Source organism: Patella vulgata, chromosome 3, assembly GCF_932274485.2.
Source record: "Patella vulgata chromosome 3, xgPatVulg1.2, whole genome shotgun sequence".
NCBI lineage: Eukaryota > Metazoa > Mollusca > Gastropoda > Patellidae > Patella > Patella vulgata.
The window spans coordinates 41,503,253-41,523,353 of NC_065881.2; the positions used below are offsets into that span (position 1 = coordinate 41,503,253).

Genomic DNA, 20,101 nt, shown 5'->3' on the forward strand with positions numbered 1-20,101 from the left:
CGGAAGTGACTTTGTTGACATTAAATTTCTTTTGACAGTAAAGTTTATGACTGAATGATTCAATGAACAAATTATTATATAACTCATGACAGTAGCTTTATTTGACCCTTTACTCAAGATTAATTTTTTGAAAAATGTCTAATTACAATCACGCAAATGAAGATATTTAATTACATGGTAATGTACAATGACAAAGTAAAGGGTCAAAGACAGAAGTGGAGGAGTGACAGTTGAGTTTAATAGTTGTTGGACATTTTGTTTCCAAGAAGTCTAAGATCCTAGTACTATATGTAACCTATGAAATAATGTCTAGATAAAACCTAACTTCTAACTCATGCAACAACTCATACACAATAATGTGACTTTAAATTGAACAGGATCTACAAAGGATAAATAGTATTAGTAGGCTAAAATTAGACATGAATGAGTGTCATTGTCAATAATACTACTATATATTGAAGTCAGGTTATGAGTCAGCATTGTTTTCCATATATGATTTTCCTCAATAAGCCCAGTGTTTTGTATGTCATTGATGTTGTGTTGCCAGATGTAAAACAACGACATTGTTCAAATGGTTCATACTACTTCAAACTCTTATGTCTTACACTAGAAGTCAGCTTATTTATATACATGTATTACATTAAATAATAAGGTTGTGTTTCAATATATAGTGATACATGTAAGTGAGGTCATGTCATTCCTGAAAAAATTGTCATCAAGAAGACCAGAGAGGTTTTTAGATAGTGTTGATATTGATCCACAGGAATTGGACCTTGCTGACGATCAAGATGAATTTATTGACGAGTTTGCGGGAACACTGAATTTAACATTACCAGATGATGATGTTAATAATGAAGGTGAAAAATTAAGTATTTATATGTATATCAAACAATTTCGTATACTGTTTCAAAATTTCAACATCAAACAAACAAGCCACAGGGAGGCTGACGTCCCTCACCTTGATCTGGCTTCAAATCTTCTATCTATTCTATATATATATTTGTGACCGTCGTTTGTCTTTCTGTCTGTCTGTTCGGGGTTGGCGGCTACACTAGGTCTGCCCCGAGTCTGAAATTTGGGGTATAGGGGTAGCTCGGACTGGGGAGTAACATAGGCCAGGTGGCGTTAGTCTACCACTTCCGGTTTCGGAGTTGTGACCCCCAAGCGAAGCCGGTCTGTTCGGGGTTGGCGGCTACACTAGGTCTGCCCCGAGTCTGAAATTTGGGGTATAGGGGTAGCTCGGACCGGGGAGTAACATAGGCCAGGTGCCGTTAGTCTACCACTTCCGGTTTCGGAGTTATGACCCCGGGGCGAAGCCTGGTATCCTGCTAGTAATTATTATTTTAAACATTTAGTCACATGACAAGCCTATAATCAACTATCTAGACCGGCGTTTCCCAACCTCTGGGTCGCAACCCAACTTGGGTCGCGAGCACTTTTCGTGGGGTCGCAGACTAGTCTGAGAACTTTAAAAAAAATGCTATCTTTTGATGTAATTTATCTATACATCTTCAATAGAAGGCTTGATCTCGCTTTAACTCCGTACATCTTATCAAGGCATTCACGTAACACTCTACAATCTACATTTTTCGTCAATAATTTCGATTGGTCTAGGACCCAGCTCTAAACCTCTCAGATTCCTCGATAGAAAATATCATCGCGGCGAATACCAAGTCTTGTGCTTTCCAACTGAAATATCTACCTGTGATAATCGAGTTGCAAAGTTGAAGGTTCGTTTAATGTCAAAGCTGCTGGAAATTTCCAAAAAAAAAGAGACTTGCCTCTGCCAATTTTGGTGCAAATAAATACTTCTCTAGTCCCTAAAACAGTTTCGATTGTTTTTCCGTGAGTTTTTCAAGTGAAAAAAAACCCCTTTAACGGCTGTAAACTTATCTATTCATTGAACATCTTCAGTCACTGATCGATCAGGTTGAACACTACTTCCCAAAGCTCGACGTCCAGTCATTCACCGTGGTCCGAGACCCATACAGTGCACCATTAGACGCCATCACCGACGATGATATCGCTCAAGAGGAGCTCGTGAGACTGCAGCAGGATTCCGGAGCTAAATCACTGTACAAGTCCTTGTCTTTGTCCAGTTACGGGGGATCACGTGGCTAAGTGGGTAAGACGCTGGCTCGCTAGCCTGGAGGTCGGGTGTTCGATCCCTGCATTGGTTGAGAAAGTTCATCCAGATTTTCCGGCGTGGTTTCCCCTTGTCAGTGATGCAGGACGGAGGGCCTGACAAGGAAAGCTGTCTAGTCATTCGGACTGGACGAAAAACCGAGGTCCGGTGTACACATTGGCGTGCAAGTAAAAGATCCCTTGACAGTTGGAATTTGATATAAGAGTAGGCCGTAGTGCCGCTGTCTGGGCAAAATTTCCCTCATAGCACACTGTATGGCGTATGCCCGTCTTCATTAGCCCAGTTCGGAGCACAACAGTAGGACGTTTGGAGCACAACAGTAGGACGTTAAACCCCATTTCATTTCATTTCATGTGTCCAGTTACTGGTGCAAAATGCTTGAATCCTATCCACGTCTATCCAAGAATGCAACACGGCTCCTCATGCCGTACCCGTCGTCATACCTATGCGAACAATCGTTTTCTACAATGGTTGTGATAAAAACAAAATTTAGGAACCGGCTTGAAATAGAAAGGGACATGATTGTCGCGCTGAGTGGCGTTGAGCCATGCATTGAAAACCTGGTCGCTGAAAAACAGGCACAACCATAACACTGATTAAAAAAATCAATAATTTGTTATCAGACTTTTAATAAGTAAACAATAATAAAAGTGAAAGATAATGATGTTTCATAATAAAATGTGACTTTGTTCTTCGAGGGGTCGCGATCTGATCCTGGGTCTGGAATGGGGTCGCCACCCAAAAAAGGATGGTAACCTATGATCTAGACCATTGGGTGACTGTCAAGTAACATGGCTATGATAATAAACGATCTGCGCTACATCTTCAAACAGTCATAACTTCACCAAGAATAAAGTAATTTGAATGAAATTTTCAATGTATATTAATTTTTTCGTAGTGTAACAGCAAGAAAGGTCAGCTCTTCATCTATATCTTACATAATACATTTTTGTCCCCCGCCTTTTGAAGAAAGCAGGGGACTATTAAAATCTGTCCGCCACACTATTTGGTACACATTTAACTCTCCTTTTGGTACACATTTAACTCTCCTTTTGGTACACATTTAACTCTCCTTTTAATTGAGCTAGAACGTTCAAACTTGGGGTAGGTGTTTATTAGGGCGATGCCTTGATGGAGTTCGAAGATGAGTATTTTCTGCTTAGAGTAACCAGAGATAAGCAATTTGATTGGTTGAGGATTTGGGACACAATAACTTTAGTTCAAATTAAGTGAGAGTGATTAAACTTGGTGTCTAGTTTCATTACATCAATACCTTGACTAAGTTCTGCTCAGGGTAAGCAGAGCGATAAGCAATTTGATTGGTCAAGACTTTGGGACACAATAACTCTTCTTCTAATTGAGCTAGAATGTTCAAACTTGGTGTAGTTGTTTATTAGGACGATACCTTGATGGAGTTCAAAGATGGGCATTTTCTGCTTATGGTAAGCATAGATAAGCAATTTGATTGGTTGATGCTTTTGAAAAAGATAAACATGCAATTAATTAATATGTGTCATCTATTTATTTCGAGATTTTGCGGGGACATCGTCCTCACTTTTGGTTTGTTAACAGAGTGAAGAGTCACTCGAGTTAGATACATGTACTACTATAAAATTTTGAAAGATTTTGGACTTTTTCGATTCATTAATTTTATTTGGACCGCAAACAACTTCCCTATCAAGAGAGATTTTAGAATGAAAAGCATGGACTTTACATGCATAGATGAAAACAAGGAAATAAAACATTATCACTTGATAACATAATCCTGTTCACTGATAAATTATTTTTATATAAATACAATGTTTGAAATAGGATGTGTATTTATGAAGTAAATATTATATTAGATAAACATTTAAATGTATTTTGATGTTAATATACATGTATCTATAAAATCAGTAGTTGGGGACTTTAGACCATTTTGTCAAAAATGGTGAATTGCACTCCAATGATCTATAATTCAGTCTTGTCACAGTTATATGTCAATCGCGATAACTGACATGGTGCAAGTAGACTTCATGACAGGCATGATCTTCAAAGAATCACACGAAATGAGAAATACATTAAATGGTTTCAATGGCATTTAGTAATTGAACTGGAAATACGCAGGTCACAATTCTATGGAATACAATTAGTGTTTATTACTTAGTGACGTGTCGGATAGGCTTCTCTAGTCTTTATCGTTGTGACCTGAGGAGAAATACCTTGTATAGCATTTAGTGTCTTTTTAGGAAAGTATGTTTTGTTTCATACATGAACAGACATATGTATTATTTAAAATGAAGTCAAAGATCATAAAGGAAGCCAAACTGTGAACTACACATGCCAATTCATATGTCAATTTGTTCTACTATCAATAACTATTGCATGTTAGTTTCTAAATATATATATATGTATTGTATTCAGTAAATAATTAACTGTTAGGCTTATAACTAAAGGAAAAAATTCATTATAAATTTAATAAGAGCAAAATTTACAGTATTGTCTCCATTTGATAAAAAAATTAGGTATGATTTTATTTTTAGATATCCGTGCCTCTCACATTTTACGCTTTAATGGAAGAAGAAATACTGGATGCAATGCTGTATTTGAAGTTATGTCAGCTGACATAGTGAAAGAAAATAGATCAAGTTATGTTGTAAGTAACAAATTATGGACTTACATGTAGACAATCAAATGTCATAATAAAAATAAAAAGTCTTCAAGCTCCGATATGGACATAGATAAGTAGATGTTGACTTCAATGTTAATTCTGGCCTCTTTGCCCACCTCCAAATTTTTCGTTGGGCTGAATGCTTTTCACTACAGACAGAGGAACAAATGGTCATGTCTTTGCACTAAAATTTGTATGAGGTTGGCCACCAAAATTTTGAGATACACAAACTTGAAGAAGCATACTAAAAGATGTAACTAGTAGCCAACCTGATAACCCTGTTATCCTTCCGCCTCAAAATCATGAATATTTACCAAAACCTGGCAGAAAATGTTAATTCAAACCCTCTTCATCCATTCTAGACCAAAAAATCAACAAAAATGGGCATACAAAAGGGGAGAAAAGAGACAGAGAGAATTGCTATAAATAGACGAACTACAATTTGTGGGTACCGAGATGGTGAAATTTAATGGTGGTCTGCCTCCATTCAATGCTATCAAGAGTTCCTTCCCTTACACTGTATTCATTCAAGTGCTAAACTGTTTCATACAGTAAATGGGTAATTACATGTCAAGTGGACCAGTGCTTGTAAAGTGAACCCCTCAGAAAATTATGAAAAAATAGATGTTGTAGTACATACAGTCTTATGTAAATCTGCAAGGGGGGTTGGATGTATCATAAGGTCTACCATTGAATCAACTGACATGACAACGAGTAGGGTTGCCTGTCCAACCTCATCGGTTTTCTCCAGGTAGTCCGGTTTCTTTCCACTGCTAAAGAACCCTATGCGCAAGAGAATTATTGAAATGAAATTAAACCATAATGTTAGTCCCGAAATGCTCTCTCGCCCCCCTCTCCTTCTCCTTCTCCCTCTCATTAATGATGTGATGTGACCAAACGAAAAATATGCCACAACCCTTTTTGACTGCCCGGACGACTTACCAGCTGTTGGCGTATGTTTTGTTGCCTGGGAACCTATCTTGTTTTATTATCCAGCACCGAACGAAGTTAGGGAGGGATATTGAAATGAGGTCCGTCTGTCCGTCCGTCCCGATTTTGTTTCCGGAGCATATCTCATAATATCTTTTTGAAACTTTGAACACACATCATCCTATTACAGTAGTTATGCCTTTTGCTAATTAGAAATTTGTCTGATTTTATAATTTTTGCGTTTCCATGGAAAAAAAAAATTCTCTGTTGAATGATTTTTACTACACATTTGAATTAGTTTTTGGTACATGTATATAATTATTATTCTAGAGCATATCTCAGAAACTGTTCAAGATACCTTTATAACACTTTTACATTCATCAACCTATTATTTTATTTTTTGATGACCTTCCTTCTGTCCCGATTTCATTTCTAGAGCATATTTCATCATCCGTTCAAAGAAATCTTTTTAAAACTTTATACAAACATCAAACTATTAAAGTATTTTATTTTCTGATGTATAAGCTTATTGTTTAACATACAGTAGCTGATTGAGATAGGCAAAGATTGTTGTGCAAACCTTACAGGGAGTAGCGACTGTGCCTTGCTGAGCTACTATGATCAGAGTATGAATCTTCTGACTAGTCCCATTGATATTCCAAGAAGTTGTTTTTCCTTATGCCTTCCAAACCAGTTCAAGGGCGCGGGATGGTGATGACTATATATATATAGTCATCTTGTTAAATTTGAACTATGATTTTTTTCAATTTTGCTAATTTGAATGGATTGATTATGTACTTCTAATTGCTAAATGTTTGGTGATTAAAAATGGTTTGATCTCTAGACATATTGTGTCGAGTATGTTTTGCGTAGATTTATTTCTAGAGTTTTGTTATAATAACTATTTGATAATTACTACATTATGATTTAGATCAGTGTTCAATTTTAACATGGACCTCCCTAACAGAAGGGCAACAACAGTGGTTAGCTAAATTAACTCCCTAAGTGCATGAGAACTTGTATGATCAGGTGCTTTATGAAGACAGCATACTGGATTCATGCTCAGCACCATTTAACTGTAACACCTTGACTAATTAGAAATCCTGTCTTCATTAGTCAAGTTGCTGCAAAACAATAGGAAGTTCATTTCACTACTTGCCAACTTGGTGTATTTAGTCCCAAAATGACCTAAATCTGTTTGTACAGTTTGATGTTAATCCTCCGTTAATTGGGATTAGAGCAATATACACAAGGATAATTAATTGGCAGTGGTTTCCATTCGTGGGCTACTGAACACTTTTAATTTTATTCCACCCGACAGTTTACATCACAACACGCACAGAGTTTCGTCGTGTCCAGGATTTTATGATTTAGCTCAAAATATGCTATTTTTCCGGTGTGCAAAATGACCTACAGGTCTCATCCAGTTCCAGTCATTTTTCACAGTCCTCGGTCCCGAGCGGCATATACGGCCGACATGGAATCCATGTTGTGAACCCTCTAGAGGTCACAATTTTCTTCTGCTTTTGATGAAACATGAAATGTAAGTTTATAACCCAAATTTCTTGGTTCTTTTCTATATTCGTGCATATCGTAACTTCCCGAATTATGGCCCCTGATTGTACGAAAAGTCGTGTTTTTAGCTTGTGGACCCTATAGCGGTCATAATTCTTATCTGATTTAAAAAAACGTTTGAATATATCACCATTACACCCTAATGATGGTTGAGTTAGAATTTCGTAAAAATCGAACCAAAACTGACAGACAAAATGGGTAAGCCTCGTTGTCAAAGAGAGTAAAAATATGGTATATCAATGTTGTGGACCCTCTAGAGGTCACAACTTTCTTTTGATTTTGATAAAACTTGAATGTAAGTTTATAATCCAAAGATCTTGGTTCCTTTTGATATTCGTACATATCGGATAGTAACTTCCAGAATTATGGCCCCTGATTGTACAAAAAATCGTGTTTTTAGCTTGAGGTCCCACTAGAGGTCACAATTTTTATCTGATTTAAAAAAAATGTGTGAATAATCGCGGATACCCGAACTTAACTTCCTGGATTATGGCCCCTGATTGTTCGAAAAATTGCATTTTTAGCTTGCAGATTCTCTAGAGGTCACAATTTTTTTTTCCGATTTAAAAACTATTTAAATATTTCACCATTCCACCATAATGAAGGTTGAATTCGAATTTCGGGAAAATCGAAATGAAACTGCCCAACAAAATGGCCGCTCTTTGTACGCAAATTGTGTAAAACTATGCAATACGAAGGTTGTCGACCCTCTAGAGGTCACAATTTTTATCTGATTCTGATGAAACCTAAAACATATACCTTTATATCCCAAAGATCTCAGTCCCTTTTGATATTTGCACATTTCAGACCGTAACTTTCTGGATTATTGCCTCAGATTGTACAAAAAATCCTGTTTGTTTTTAGTTTGTTCTCTATCCATCTCTTGCAAAATGTGGGCGTATCCTGCCGGACAGACGCTGGTTATCCTTCTTTGTATTCTCTTAATGGTATTTGAATGTCCTATCTATCAATAATCATTGTGATTGATAACAATAATAGAATACCTTTCGAAACGTGCTTCTAGAAGAAAACCAGTGATACTGATTGTTTCCCATATAAATTGAGTTCTATTAATGTGTTTCCCAATCGCTAAATGCCACTTAAAGATTAATAATCATGGTGTTACTGTTTTTTAATGTCCTAGTTATCAGTAATCATAGTGTTACTGTATTTTAATGCCCTAGTTATCAATAATCATGGTACTGTATTTTTCAGCTATATACAATACAAATTAGCAGTCATACTGGTGATATTGACATATCATGTATAGAACGCCGCTTTTCAGATTTTGAAAAATTAAATACCGTTCTAAGGAAGAGATTTCCTGATCAAATGGAAATGGTGGCTTTCCCTAGAAAAGTTTTGGTTGGTAATTTCAGACAGGCAACCATTGCAACAAGGAGCCGAGCATTTGAACAATATCTCAGCCATTTATATGCAATTTATCAAATTCGCTATTGTCGTGATTTTCTGGAGTTTTTCCTGCTGGATTTTCTGCGAGATGGCTACAAGCATCTTCAACAAGAGAGACACCGAGATGCAATAAAAAATCTAGAATATTGTCTTCCTATTACAGAAAAACTTTATGGCAATACAAATTCGACTGTGATTAACATTCTATGTGCTTTAGTTGTCTGTTACCAAAGTATTGAAAGACTAAGGATCGCTCAGAAATACAGCGAGGCCGCAGTATTATGTTTTGATGAAGATGACGGAGACGAGACATACATAGCTGTGTTAATTCAAGCGATACGTTTATCCTGGGAATTAGGAAAAGATAAGCAAGATCTGGAACTAAAGCTGCAAAAAATAAAAAACAAAAACATTGATGTAGAGACCATACCAGAGTTAAAACTCATATGTAAACAACGATGTCAGAGTATGTAAGATGTGTGATTTTGTTATGGTTGTCACAAATGTATAGGGCGAGGGCTTCCATGTATGTAATAATGATAGATGTAAGTATAGTACATGGGTAAAAGGTTTGAATGGCTTATTAAATGCATAGCAATTGTAAATTGGCATATATTTTCACAGATATAGCATGAAACATTGGATTCATTTAAAATCTATACTATCTTTACTTTAGTGTCCACGAACTTACCTAATTTTGTTAATCACTTGCCAAATTAACTGTGAAAAAAAAATGTATTTCACTGCTTACTTATGATGGCTTCTTATTGTTTTATTAGCATCTAGCTGGCATATATTAATTTCTACATGTCAAATCAGTACTTTTACATCCAGTAAGTCTATTTTGTTAAAGGGCATATTGTATGATACCTGGAACCTTGAAATAGACACTAAAAGCACACTAAGCCTCAAACAACCAGTATGGTTGTTACAATCAGTGCACACATCTTGTCAAACATTCAAAGACTAATATCTCCGCTCAGAATAAAGCAACATGAATGAAATTTTCAATATATTCTTTTTGCATTATCTATTTTTGAACTAGTATATCAAAATCTTACATAATGCTTCTTTAAGCATGCAAGCTGTGTATTTTTAAGTACTTACCCTGTCTATGATGATATTGTTGATGGATTTATGTTAGAAAGAAAGCAGGGGACTATTAAGATGGGTTCGTCCATCCATAACAATATTTCGATCAAAATAACTCTGCTCAAGCCCGTCAGAATGAATTTGTAATGTAAATAATTATTAAAAATATTTCACATAGTATGATCCTATAATGGACTTGCCTTCTCCACTTACTTAATTTCAAACTTTAGAATTATGTTTTTTATGAGTAGACAGTTGGGATTGAATTAGAGCACTTAGCACTATTTTCCTTCCAAAGTGGTCCTGCTTCTGCTTGTAATTCTGCTTGAGGCCACAATTTTTGACGGATCTTTTTCAAACTTTAGGATAATGGTTTTTATGAGTAGATGCCAGTTGGGATTGAAATTGTGGCCTCAAGCAGAATTACACTTGTCAAAGGACCATAACTCTGGAAGGAAAATAGTGTTGTCTACTCATAAACACAATAATTCTAAAATTTAAATGCAGTTGCTATTTTTGGTTTCAGAGTTATGGCACTTTTATTAGTGTAATTATGCTTGTCTGCTCCCCAGAAGGCACAATTTTTAACCAACCTTTTTTAAAACATTTTTGGTCCAGAGCTATGGTCCTTTAATTAGTGTGATTTTGCTTGTCTGCTCCCTAGAGGCCACAATTGTTGACAAATCTTTTTCAAACCTGGGTATAATGATTCTTATGGGTCGAAGACAGTTTGGAGTAGATTTGAGTGCAATCGCTTTTGTAGTTATGGTATAATAGCCTTTTTATTAGCATAATTTTTAACAAATCATTTTCAAACCTTAGGATAATGATTCTTATGAGCAGACAATTGAAATGAAATGGGGCTTAATTTCTTACTGTTCTGCTCCGACTGGGCTAATAAAGACAGGGATAAGCAGACAACAAATAGGATTGAATTTCAGTGCTTGTCCACTCTCTAGAGGTCACAACTTTAAATAAATCTTTTTCAAAACAGAGGATAATGATTATTATGAAGAGACCATAATTTGGATTGAATTGACCACCATCGCTATTTTCATTCCAGAGTTATGACCCTATGGGATAATGATTCTTATTAGTCGACTCAACGACAATTGAGATTGAATTTGAGTGCAATTGCTTTCTTCATTCCAGAGTTATGGTCCTTTAATTACCATATGTTAGTCCCGAAATGACCTAGTTTGTGTCGAGTGGACGTTAAACCCCATTTCTCTCTCTCTCTGAAGGGGGAGGGGGACTTGGTGGCCGTATGGTCAGCACATGCGCGCTGTATCATAAGGTCTGTCATTGATTCAGCTGGCGTGGTTGTATGTGACAAGGTCGCCTGTCCAGCTTCCGCGCTCTCTCTAATTAATGATGTGACCAAAAGCAAAATATGCGACAACCCTTGTTGACTGCCCGGACGACTTAGCTGCTGTAGGCGTATGTTTTGTTGCCTTAGAACCTACCTTGTTTTATTAAATTTGAATTATGATTTTTTTCATTTTTTGCTAATTTGAATGGGTTGATTATGTACTTCTAATTGCTAAATGTTTGATGGTTTGATCTCTAGACATATTGTGTCTAGTATGTTTTGCGTAGATTTATTTCTAGAGTTTTGGTATAATAACTATTTGATAATTACTACATTATGATTTAGATCCGTTTTCAATTTTAACATGGACCTCCCTAACAGAAGGGCAACAACAATGGTTAGCTAAATTAACTCCCCAAGTGCATGAAAACTTGTATGATCAGGTGCTTTATGAAGACAGCAGACTGGCTTCATGCTCAGCACCATTTACCTGTAACACCTTTACTAATTAGAAATCCTATCTTCATTAGTCTCTCTCTCTTCTCTCAAGGACATATAATTATTATTTTATGTTTCTGATGTTACAGGAGAAAATTATGTTTTTTGCCTCTGGAAAAAGTTCATATTTATTTATCATCAGAAGATAGGAGATGTGTAGGCTGTGAAATTTGAGACTTAAAATACATTTTTTTATTCGCAGACATTAAAATGTGGTCATATATTGCCATTTCACCTTCATTCATAGACAGACTACACTTATCATTCTATCTTTTTGAAATCCCCGTATGTTAATGATACTATACTATAAAGATAAAATTTCAACAATTTCTGTTACTTACTTACGGAGTCTTGATATACATTTGAAACTCCTATGGATTATTTAAAGCACCTTAGTCTTTAAGTCAATATTATTCACAGTCTTCGACATTGAAAACACAAATATTTGTCAATTTAAATCAACATTGATGTTGTGATCTTACCAGGAAAAGATGGACTTAAGACAAAATAAACATTTTACCACTGGTACACGAATTGTGTACCAGAATGCGTTTCAGCGCCATTTGTAACAAGGGACTCAAAGAAAGAGGCTAGACATATTCCACAAGTCATTTCAAATGGTGACACATATTCTTATCTGAAGACCATGCACAATAAATACTACCGGTGTAGACTGGAATAACAAGACACTAGAGATTGCCAGTCGATTGAGACTTCTGGCGTATTTCGCTGAACATAAATGATTTCAAATTAGAGTAGAAACGGAAATGATTGAATGTAAATTAGTTTATATACGTGCATTCATATTACATTATTAATATTAGATGCGTTGCAACACATTTGTGTCAATTTCTAGGTCCCAAATATTAGCAATTTAGCTCTTTTAAATTTATGGGAGAAAAAAAACCTATTGAATGTCAACAATTTTGTTAGTTACTTCTAGATTTATTGGCCTTGTTTCATTTGTAGAATTTGGAAACAATCTTAACAACAAAAGTTATCCCCCGATCTGTCTGCAATTTATGTGCATCATTAAAATTAGTGAAATGCGAAAACATATTGAATTTCAACAATTTTTATAATTACTTTTAGAGTTTTGACCTTTGTTCCAATCTGTATGAAATTTATATACATTATTCCGATTAACACCAAAACAATTTCCAGCTTATAAAAAAATCATTATACAAAATTTAATAAATAAACCTAAAGATAAACACAAAAAATTAACATGGAACACAATTACTATTTTAAAGATACATTACTAGGTACAAACTGGGTGATTTGATGATATATTTGGACTAAAAACATATTCAAACTAATTAATTTATCATAAATTTGCTTCAAATCCTTTTCAAAACATTGCACGTGACTTACCTCACTCTGTACCTAGCAACATAAGCGAAGTCGGAGGAGAATTCATTGCATGTGTGACCATGATAAATCAACAAATATTTACAAGAGAGAGATCCGATCTGTTCTAAACCATAGCTCACTCTATTTTTGAAATACAATTCTACAAAATATATAATAGACAATTATGACACATTGACAATTAAACTATAAAATATTGCTTCTTAGTTGAAATCTAAAACAATAGTTCGTTTTATAGAGAGTTTGGTTAATGACCAATACTTAATCCCTCCATTGTTTAGACTGTAATGCTCCATCTAAATTATATCTGACGTAATAGCCAGTGGCTAGTTTAATAAGGTTCTATAACCCAGGGGCCAGTTGATATTCCGTTGTAAAGAGTTAATTGACTATGTGTTTTTATAAGAACAATATATCACTCATGCCCGTGTCTGTTTAATTCAACACGTATCTTACTTGAGAAATAAATATGTAAATAAAATATATTTAAAATATATTAATGTTGTCAAAGATATGTTTACCAAAATGGGAAAAGTAACATTGGTTTTTAATATATAGAAATCATATGACTTATGTCGGTCATACATGCACAAGACGATGTTGTCTTTAATCACTGTCTATTTATTACAAATATCGAAGTCTAATTAAATTCTCAGATTATCCACTGCCCACCTTGTTTTCTGTGATTTTTATCTCAGAAAGTGTTGTACGTCTAATTCTTCATAAAGTTTATCAACATGTACATCAAGCGCTCAATCTCCGCGTGCAACCTTCGACGTCACGCGTGAAGACACTCCTAATCGTCGGGCTGTCGATTAGGGAAACCCTTACATTTTTGTCCTGTATGTGCTCTATGAGTGTTTTTCAGGGAAACCAGTATTTTTCTAGTAAGATTGGATATTTCTACTTTCCATATATACCAAAATTGTCAAACTTTTATTGGAAATAACCACCCGATAAATACTTTTCTGGGAACATAGCTTTAATTAAAGCAACTAATTAAGTAAAACTAAAAAAAAACATCTTTATCGGTTGATATATGAATAGTAAAAGGTAATTTATAAAATATGATTAATGTCTTATTAAATAAAGCAGATTGAGAAGTAATTTCAATATGAGAAGACTGTTCTGCTCCCATTCGTCAATTGTAGTAGTAATAATAATATATTTATGATGCACCTATTACCAATATAAATACTGTTCAATGGCACAGTTTACATTTTGTGGAGTTAAAAAAGTATAGATAAATAACACATAGAAAAATAAAATAAAAATTCACATTATTAAATGATTGATAAAAGAAATTAAAATGGCATACACTTATAATTAAAATATGGTTGTAAAAAATTAATAAGAAGATTATAATAAAATATGGCATGTGACTAACATGTATTAAAAGCGATAGTAGTCAACAAACAACAAAAAGGTTTTAAATTGTTTTAAACTTTCAATGCTATCAGATAGTTTAAGGTATTCAACAGAAAAGGAGATGGGTAGGAAAAAGAGCGTTTACCATAAGATGTAGAAGGATAAAAATGTGTAAGCAAATTGTTATTTTGAGATCGGAGTGTACAGGAAGGAGTATATAGTGAGATAAGTGATTTAAGGTAATCTGGTGAATTATCTGAATGTAATGTAGATTAAGTCAGTGTAAGTATTTTGAAAGTGATACGGTGTGATATAGGAAGCCAATGTAGATCATGTAAAACAGTAAAAATGTCAGTAATATGATTGGTAGGTTTAGTTTTGGTAATAATTTGTACTGCTTTATTCTAAGTTTTCTGGAGGAGAGACAATTTATTTGCAGGAAGACTACATAGTAGGGAATTAAAGTATTCCAAACGAGATGTAACAAGAGTATTCACAAGCAGTTTACAGGTTTCATTGTCAATAAAGTTTCTTATCCGAACTATTTTATATAGTTGAAAATTTGCTGATTTACAGACTGTTAGTTCTTCTCGACCTTGTGGCCACATTTGACACTATCGATGACCAAATTCTTCTAGACCACCTCCAGGCATCTTTTGGATTGGATGGTTGTGTGTTATTGTGGTTCGTCTATTACCTCACAGGTCGCAAACAGTTTATTTCAGTTCGCCATTCCTTCTCAATGGAGGTTTTGTTATCATGTGGTGTTCCCCAAGGAAGCGTGCTTGGTCCAATTCTGTTTACGTTGTACTCGTCAGAGTTAGGGAATCATATCAACATCACCTCTATGGAGATAACACACAACTGATAGAAAAGTTGGACCTGTCAGTTGAGCAGCGTGATATTTCCAATATCGAATGTTGTATTCAAGACATCAAAGCATGAACAAACATGGTTTTAACCACATAGTAGTTAAAGAATCCAAAAAACATGGATTTAACCCCATAGTAGTTAAAGAATCCAAAATTACTCTCTCCACATCAGTCAGAAATTTAGGTGTCCTCATAGATTTCAACTTAATTATGAACAGTCAAATCAATGATGTCAATGGATCTAGTGCAGATGAACAGGACATAACTACTTTTTTGATTTCACATGTTGTTACCTTTTCAAATTGGGACAATGAAGTACAGTTGGGGATCCTTTCTTCCAAAATATCAGATGTTTGGTTTTGAGATTGTAAATCATTCTGTATTTTATTTATTGTACACATTAGATGCCTCACTTTCTATACGCCCACATTGAAATGTGGTCGTATATTGTTGTCGCCCCCGTCCGTCTGAACGTCGTCCACAATTGCTTGTGGACGCTCTATAGGCTAAAGTTAAGATCCGATTGACTTTAAATTTATACAGTGTTTAAGGTCATGAGACGAAGAATCCTATTGATTTTCAGCAATTTTTGATAATTACTGCCAGAGTTATGGCCCTTGATCACTTAAAAAAATCTTGTGAACGCTCTAGAGGTCAAAGTTAATATCTGATTGATTTATACACGGTGTTTAAGGTCATGAGACGAAGAAGCCTATTGATTTTAAAACGATTTTCGATAATTACTGCCAGAGTTATGGCCCTTGATCACTTCAAAAAATCTTGTGGACGCTCTAGAGGTCAAAGTTAATATCTGATTGACTTTAAATTTATACACAGTCTTTAAGGTCATGAGACGAAGAAGTCTATTGATTTTAAGCGATTTCCGATAATTACTGTCAGAGTTATGGCCCTTGATCACTTTGAAAAATCTTGTGACGCTCTAAAGGCTACAGTTATAATCAGATTGACTTCAGATTGATACAGAGTTTAAGGTCTTGAGACAAACAAGTATATTGATTTTCAATGAATCTTTATGACTTGTACAGCTAAATCCATGATGTTAAAAGTTTGGTATACTAAACCTTAGCATGGGGCAGAACTTTATAAAAACCAAACAAATTCTAACGGTTTTCTGATAATTACTATAGAGTATTATAAATGTTTCATTACCGAAAAAAGTAAAAAATATGCGACAACTCTTGTTGACTGTCCGGACGATATAGCGGCTGTGGGCGTATGTTTCGTTGCCTGGCAACCTATCTTTGAAATCCTTATAGAACTTTAATAAGCTATGATAGGGGTTTTCTTTTTGTGCAATCTCATACATTAATAATGTAACTAAAAATACAAATTTTATTATAAGCTATCTGCATGGAATTGGATTTTTATTGCTTACGCACCTAACAGTGTGGATTTCACTGATTTCAATAAAATTGGATTACACAGTTTTTTTATGAATGGCTGCTGAGAAATATCCAATCTTATAGTAGGATGCTCCATCAGTATGCTAGGTTATGTTCCTGGTTAGCACAAACTTACATCATACTCTGTTAAGTTACTATGTCACTGTGAACATGCAGACATTATTTAAAAAAAAAAAAACCAAAAACTAGATTTACGAAGGCATTAATACCCAATATAAATCTTTATTCATGTCACTGTAAGCGGAACAAATATTGTGCGCAAGTATTGAGAAATTTGCTTAAAGAGAAAATGTGATTCAACTGTTAACAGTAAATTGTCTTTAAATTTATACACAGTGTTTAAGGTCATGAGCCAAAGAAGTCTTGATTTTCAATGATTTCTTCGAGATTTATGGCCACCATGATGATCACATTAAAAAGTTTTGAGGACACTCCGATTGGCTTGAAATTGATACACTTTGTTTATGTTGACAAGTTAAATTTCAACTACCAATATTTCCAATTATTATTGCCAGAGTTATAGCCATTGATCAATTAGAAAAATCTTGTGAACACACTAGATGCCGAAGTTATCATCTGATGAAAATTATTCACATGAAATTCATGAGACAAAAATAATGATTTTTAATGATTTACAATAATTACTGTCCAAGTTATAGCCTTTGATCTATTTGAAAAATATTGTAAACACACTTGAGGCTGGAGTGATCTGATTGAAATTTATTCACATAAAATTCATTTTCAGCAATCTACAATATCTTTCATGATGAGAATCTTTGGAGCACGTTATCCAAAATCAATAATTTCTTTGTTGTTAAATCTTTTAAAAATGGACATTGTATATGAACTGTAACCATTTTTTGCTGAGGAATTGTTTATAGTAAATATTGAAATAATGATAAAATAAGGTAAGGTAATAGAATATGTTAATACCTGCAGCTGAGACCTGTCACTTGAGGTTAAAAGTAAGCCAGTCGATTGTCCATGGAATAATCAAACATTTGTAACGTCTGTATAGTCTTAATTAAATATAACACTGTCTGCTTCCGTACTATAGTGTTGAAAATATTCTAAATATCAGTTTTTAAAATGTCAAACTGTCCAGCAGTTGCATTAATTTTACTTCAAAAACTCTTCTTAAAATGTCAAACTGTCCAACAGCTACATTAATTTACCTCCTCAAAATCTTCTTGAATGCTTTTGGCATCATAAGTGAAGGTATATGGTTCTAGACTTCGTGCTAGATTCAAATTTATGAAGAATTTAAGTCCAAACAAGTATTGAGTCACTAACTGAATACTACTCCAAAGCATATTGATATTTGTTTTTTTTTCTAAAATGATTTATCAGTCTAGAGATTTGTTTGAGTATCATTGACATTATAGCTAAAATACTGTCATCTATACGAACAAACATCATCATTCAACTGGAATCTCACAAAAGCTTACAAAACTAAATTTAGTGTCTTTAATTAAATTTTAATAACACTGTCATTTGTATTTAAATGCTAAACATGTGTCATGGGCATGGATTTTCATCTCGACCAACAGTCAATACAGGACAATCTGTATGGTGTTATATATTATATTCATAGGCAGTAATAATATTGTATATAAAAAAACAACTTTCATAAATGTTTCCAAGATACATTGCATTTGAGTAAGTTCACCTAGGTAATAGATTTCAGATCGCTTCGACATCCACTATTGATTATATCCTGCAAAAATATTTCTTTTGAATTTCTAGAAACATGGCGAAATAAACCCAATTGCAATCTTTCACCATTTTCTCATCTTCTGCTTTATTTAAGATACATAAAAACTAAATAAAAATTTGTATTATGTTTCCTCTAAAAGGAAAAATGTGTTTCTCATGTTTGAAATTTATATGTTGTGGATACATGAGATTTTGAAAAAAAATCTTGCATGACTGATATAAGATGGAACTAATTTTATTGATTATTTCACCAAAATTGGATAAATTTCTATTTATATTAAAATTTTAATCAAGTAGATCAGTGAGCTTGCCAATAAAATGCCTTTTTATTCAAAAATTCTGTGGCATTATGCTATACTATATTAAAGTGTGAGTCTTTTGACCTTCTGCGGTATAGCCTTTGAAGTAACTAGGTCTTCTTTTGTTAGATAATTTAATTTCTCCCTTGATGCTTATTTTTTATACTCAGGCTATCATTTATCAATTATGATTATATAACAGAAAAGCTAACCTTAATTCAGTTTTTAGCATTATGTTCCTTTCATAGAACTGAATAGCAAATTGAAGGCTATGTGGACAATTCAAATTCAAAAAAAGGTATTATGAAATAATGATTTTATAAAATTTGTAAATATATATTATACATGGTGGTTGTTAATATCACAAAACACTAGATAAACTATGATGGGATATAGACATTTTTTATATACTAAAATACGATGTTAACACATAAAATACATGTGTCATCTTTGTGAAAATATTCATTCTACTTAAGTTTTATAAATTTCGATGTTTTTGCATTAATCTAAAGTCAGATGTGACTTATGTTTTGTTTTATCTTGTGTATTATTTACTACAATGTGTAAAAACCAGAAGAAAACAAACCAAACATAAATGAACTCTGACTCTAGCTTAATGTTAAATTTTTTTTTTTTTTTTATTGTAGCATTCCATTATTTTATGTTAGATAATATTTATTATATTTATACATATATTTGTTTTCCAATATTGATATAAGTAAGTATATTTTGAATGTATATAATAGTTAATCATATATTATTTACTGTACATATATTTGATTATTTTGATATTATTATTTATATAATATATCAAATAGAAGTATTATTATCATCTTATGATATCTCATATAATTTTCTTTCTTGCCAAAATAATTTGATAAATTTTAAATTTTGTATTAGTAGCCTATTATTAATGATCATGTACTCATGACACTATATACAGAATAAAAGACTTGGTACTCTATCCCTTTTTGGAAATTTTCATTATTTTATTAAAATAAAATAAAACTAGAAATTCTTCAAATCATGATGTGTATCAAATGAGTCAGTAGTCACACAAATATTTGAATAATCAAATAAAGATAGTCAAGCAAAGAGTTGAATACACCCACAATGCAGCTTTGACTCAATTGCAGCTTATCCGAAATTTAGGCAATGGGGAGGAGATAAATCAGGAACAGAAGGCTGCAGACTATGAATATAGATAGAGATAGATGATCCAAATGCTTCAAGCCAAATATAAAAAATATCCATTACAATAAAATGCTGGCTTTTATCGTGTAGACATTAGACAAGCAGTGTGGATGGGTGACAGCAAAAAAGGGGCATAACTCTTAAAAATATAAATCAGATTTTGATGAAAAGAAATATGGAAACTTATCTTATCATAATACAAGCTTCCTGAAAGTTGAAAATGAATATTGTTTTGACAAAA

General features: G+C 33.7%; 1 protein-coding gene across 1 annotated transcript; it reads left to right on the forward strand.

The window, feature by feature from the left end:
* Positions 1–34: 34 nt before the first annotated feature.
* LOC126814810 (sorting nexin-20) lies at positions 35–19,568 on the forward strand. The gene is made up of 3 exons (XM_050540180.2): positions 35–857; positions 4,669–4,781; positions 8,517–19,568. Exons 1-3 carry the CDS (start codon positions 692–694, stop codon positions 9,186–9,188), a joined length of 951 nt encoding a protein of 316 aa, XP_050396137.1. The 5' UTR covers positions 35–691; the 3' UTR covers positions 9,189–19,568.
* Positions 19,569–20,101: the final 533 nt, after the last annotated feature.

Excerpts from the sequence above, each read along its gene's own strand:
- LOC126814810 (XM_050540180.2), top strand. The coding sequence starts at position 692 with ATGTCATTCCTGAAAAAATTGTCATCAAGAAGACCAGAGAGGTTTTTA. Across the intron at positions 858-4,668 it reads TGATGATGTTAATAATGAAG|ATATCCGTGCCTCTCACATT; the intron begins GTGAAAAATTAA and ends TTTTATTTTTAG. Across the intron at positions 4,782-8,516 it reads AAAATAGATCAAGTTATGTT|CTATATACAATACAAATTAG; the intron begins GTAAGTAACAAA and ends TGTATTTTTCAG.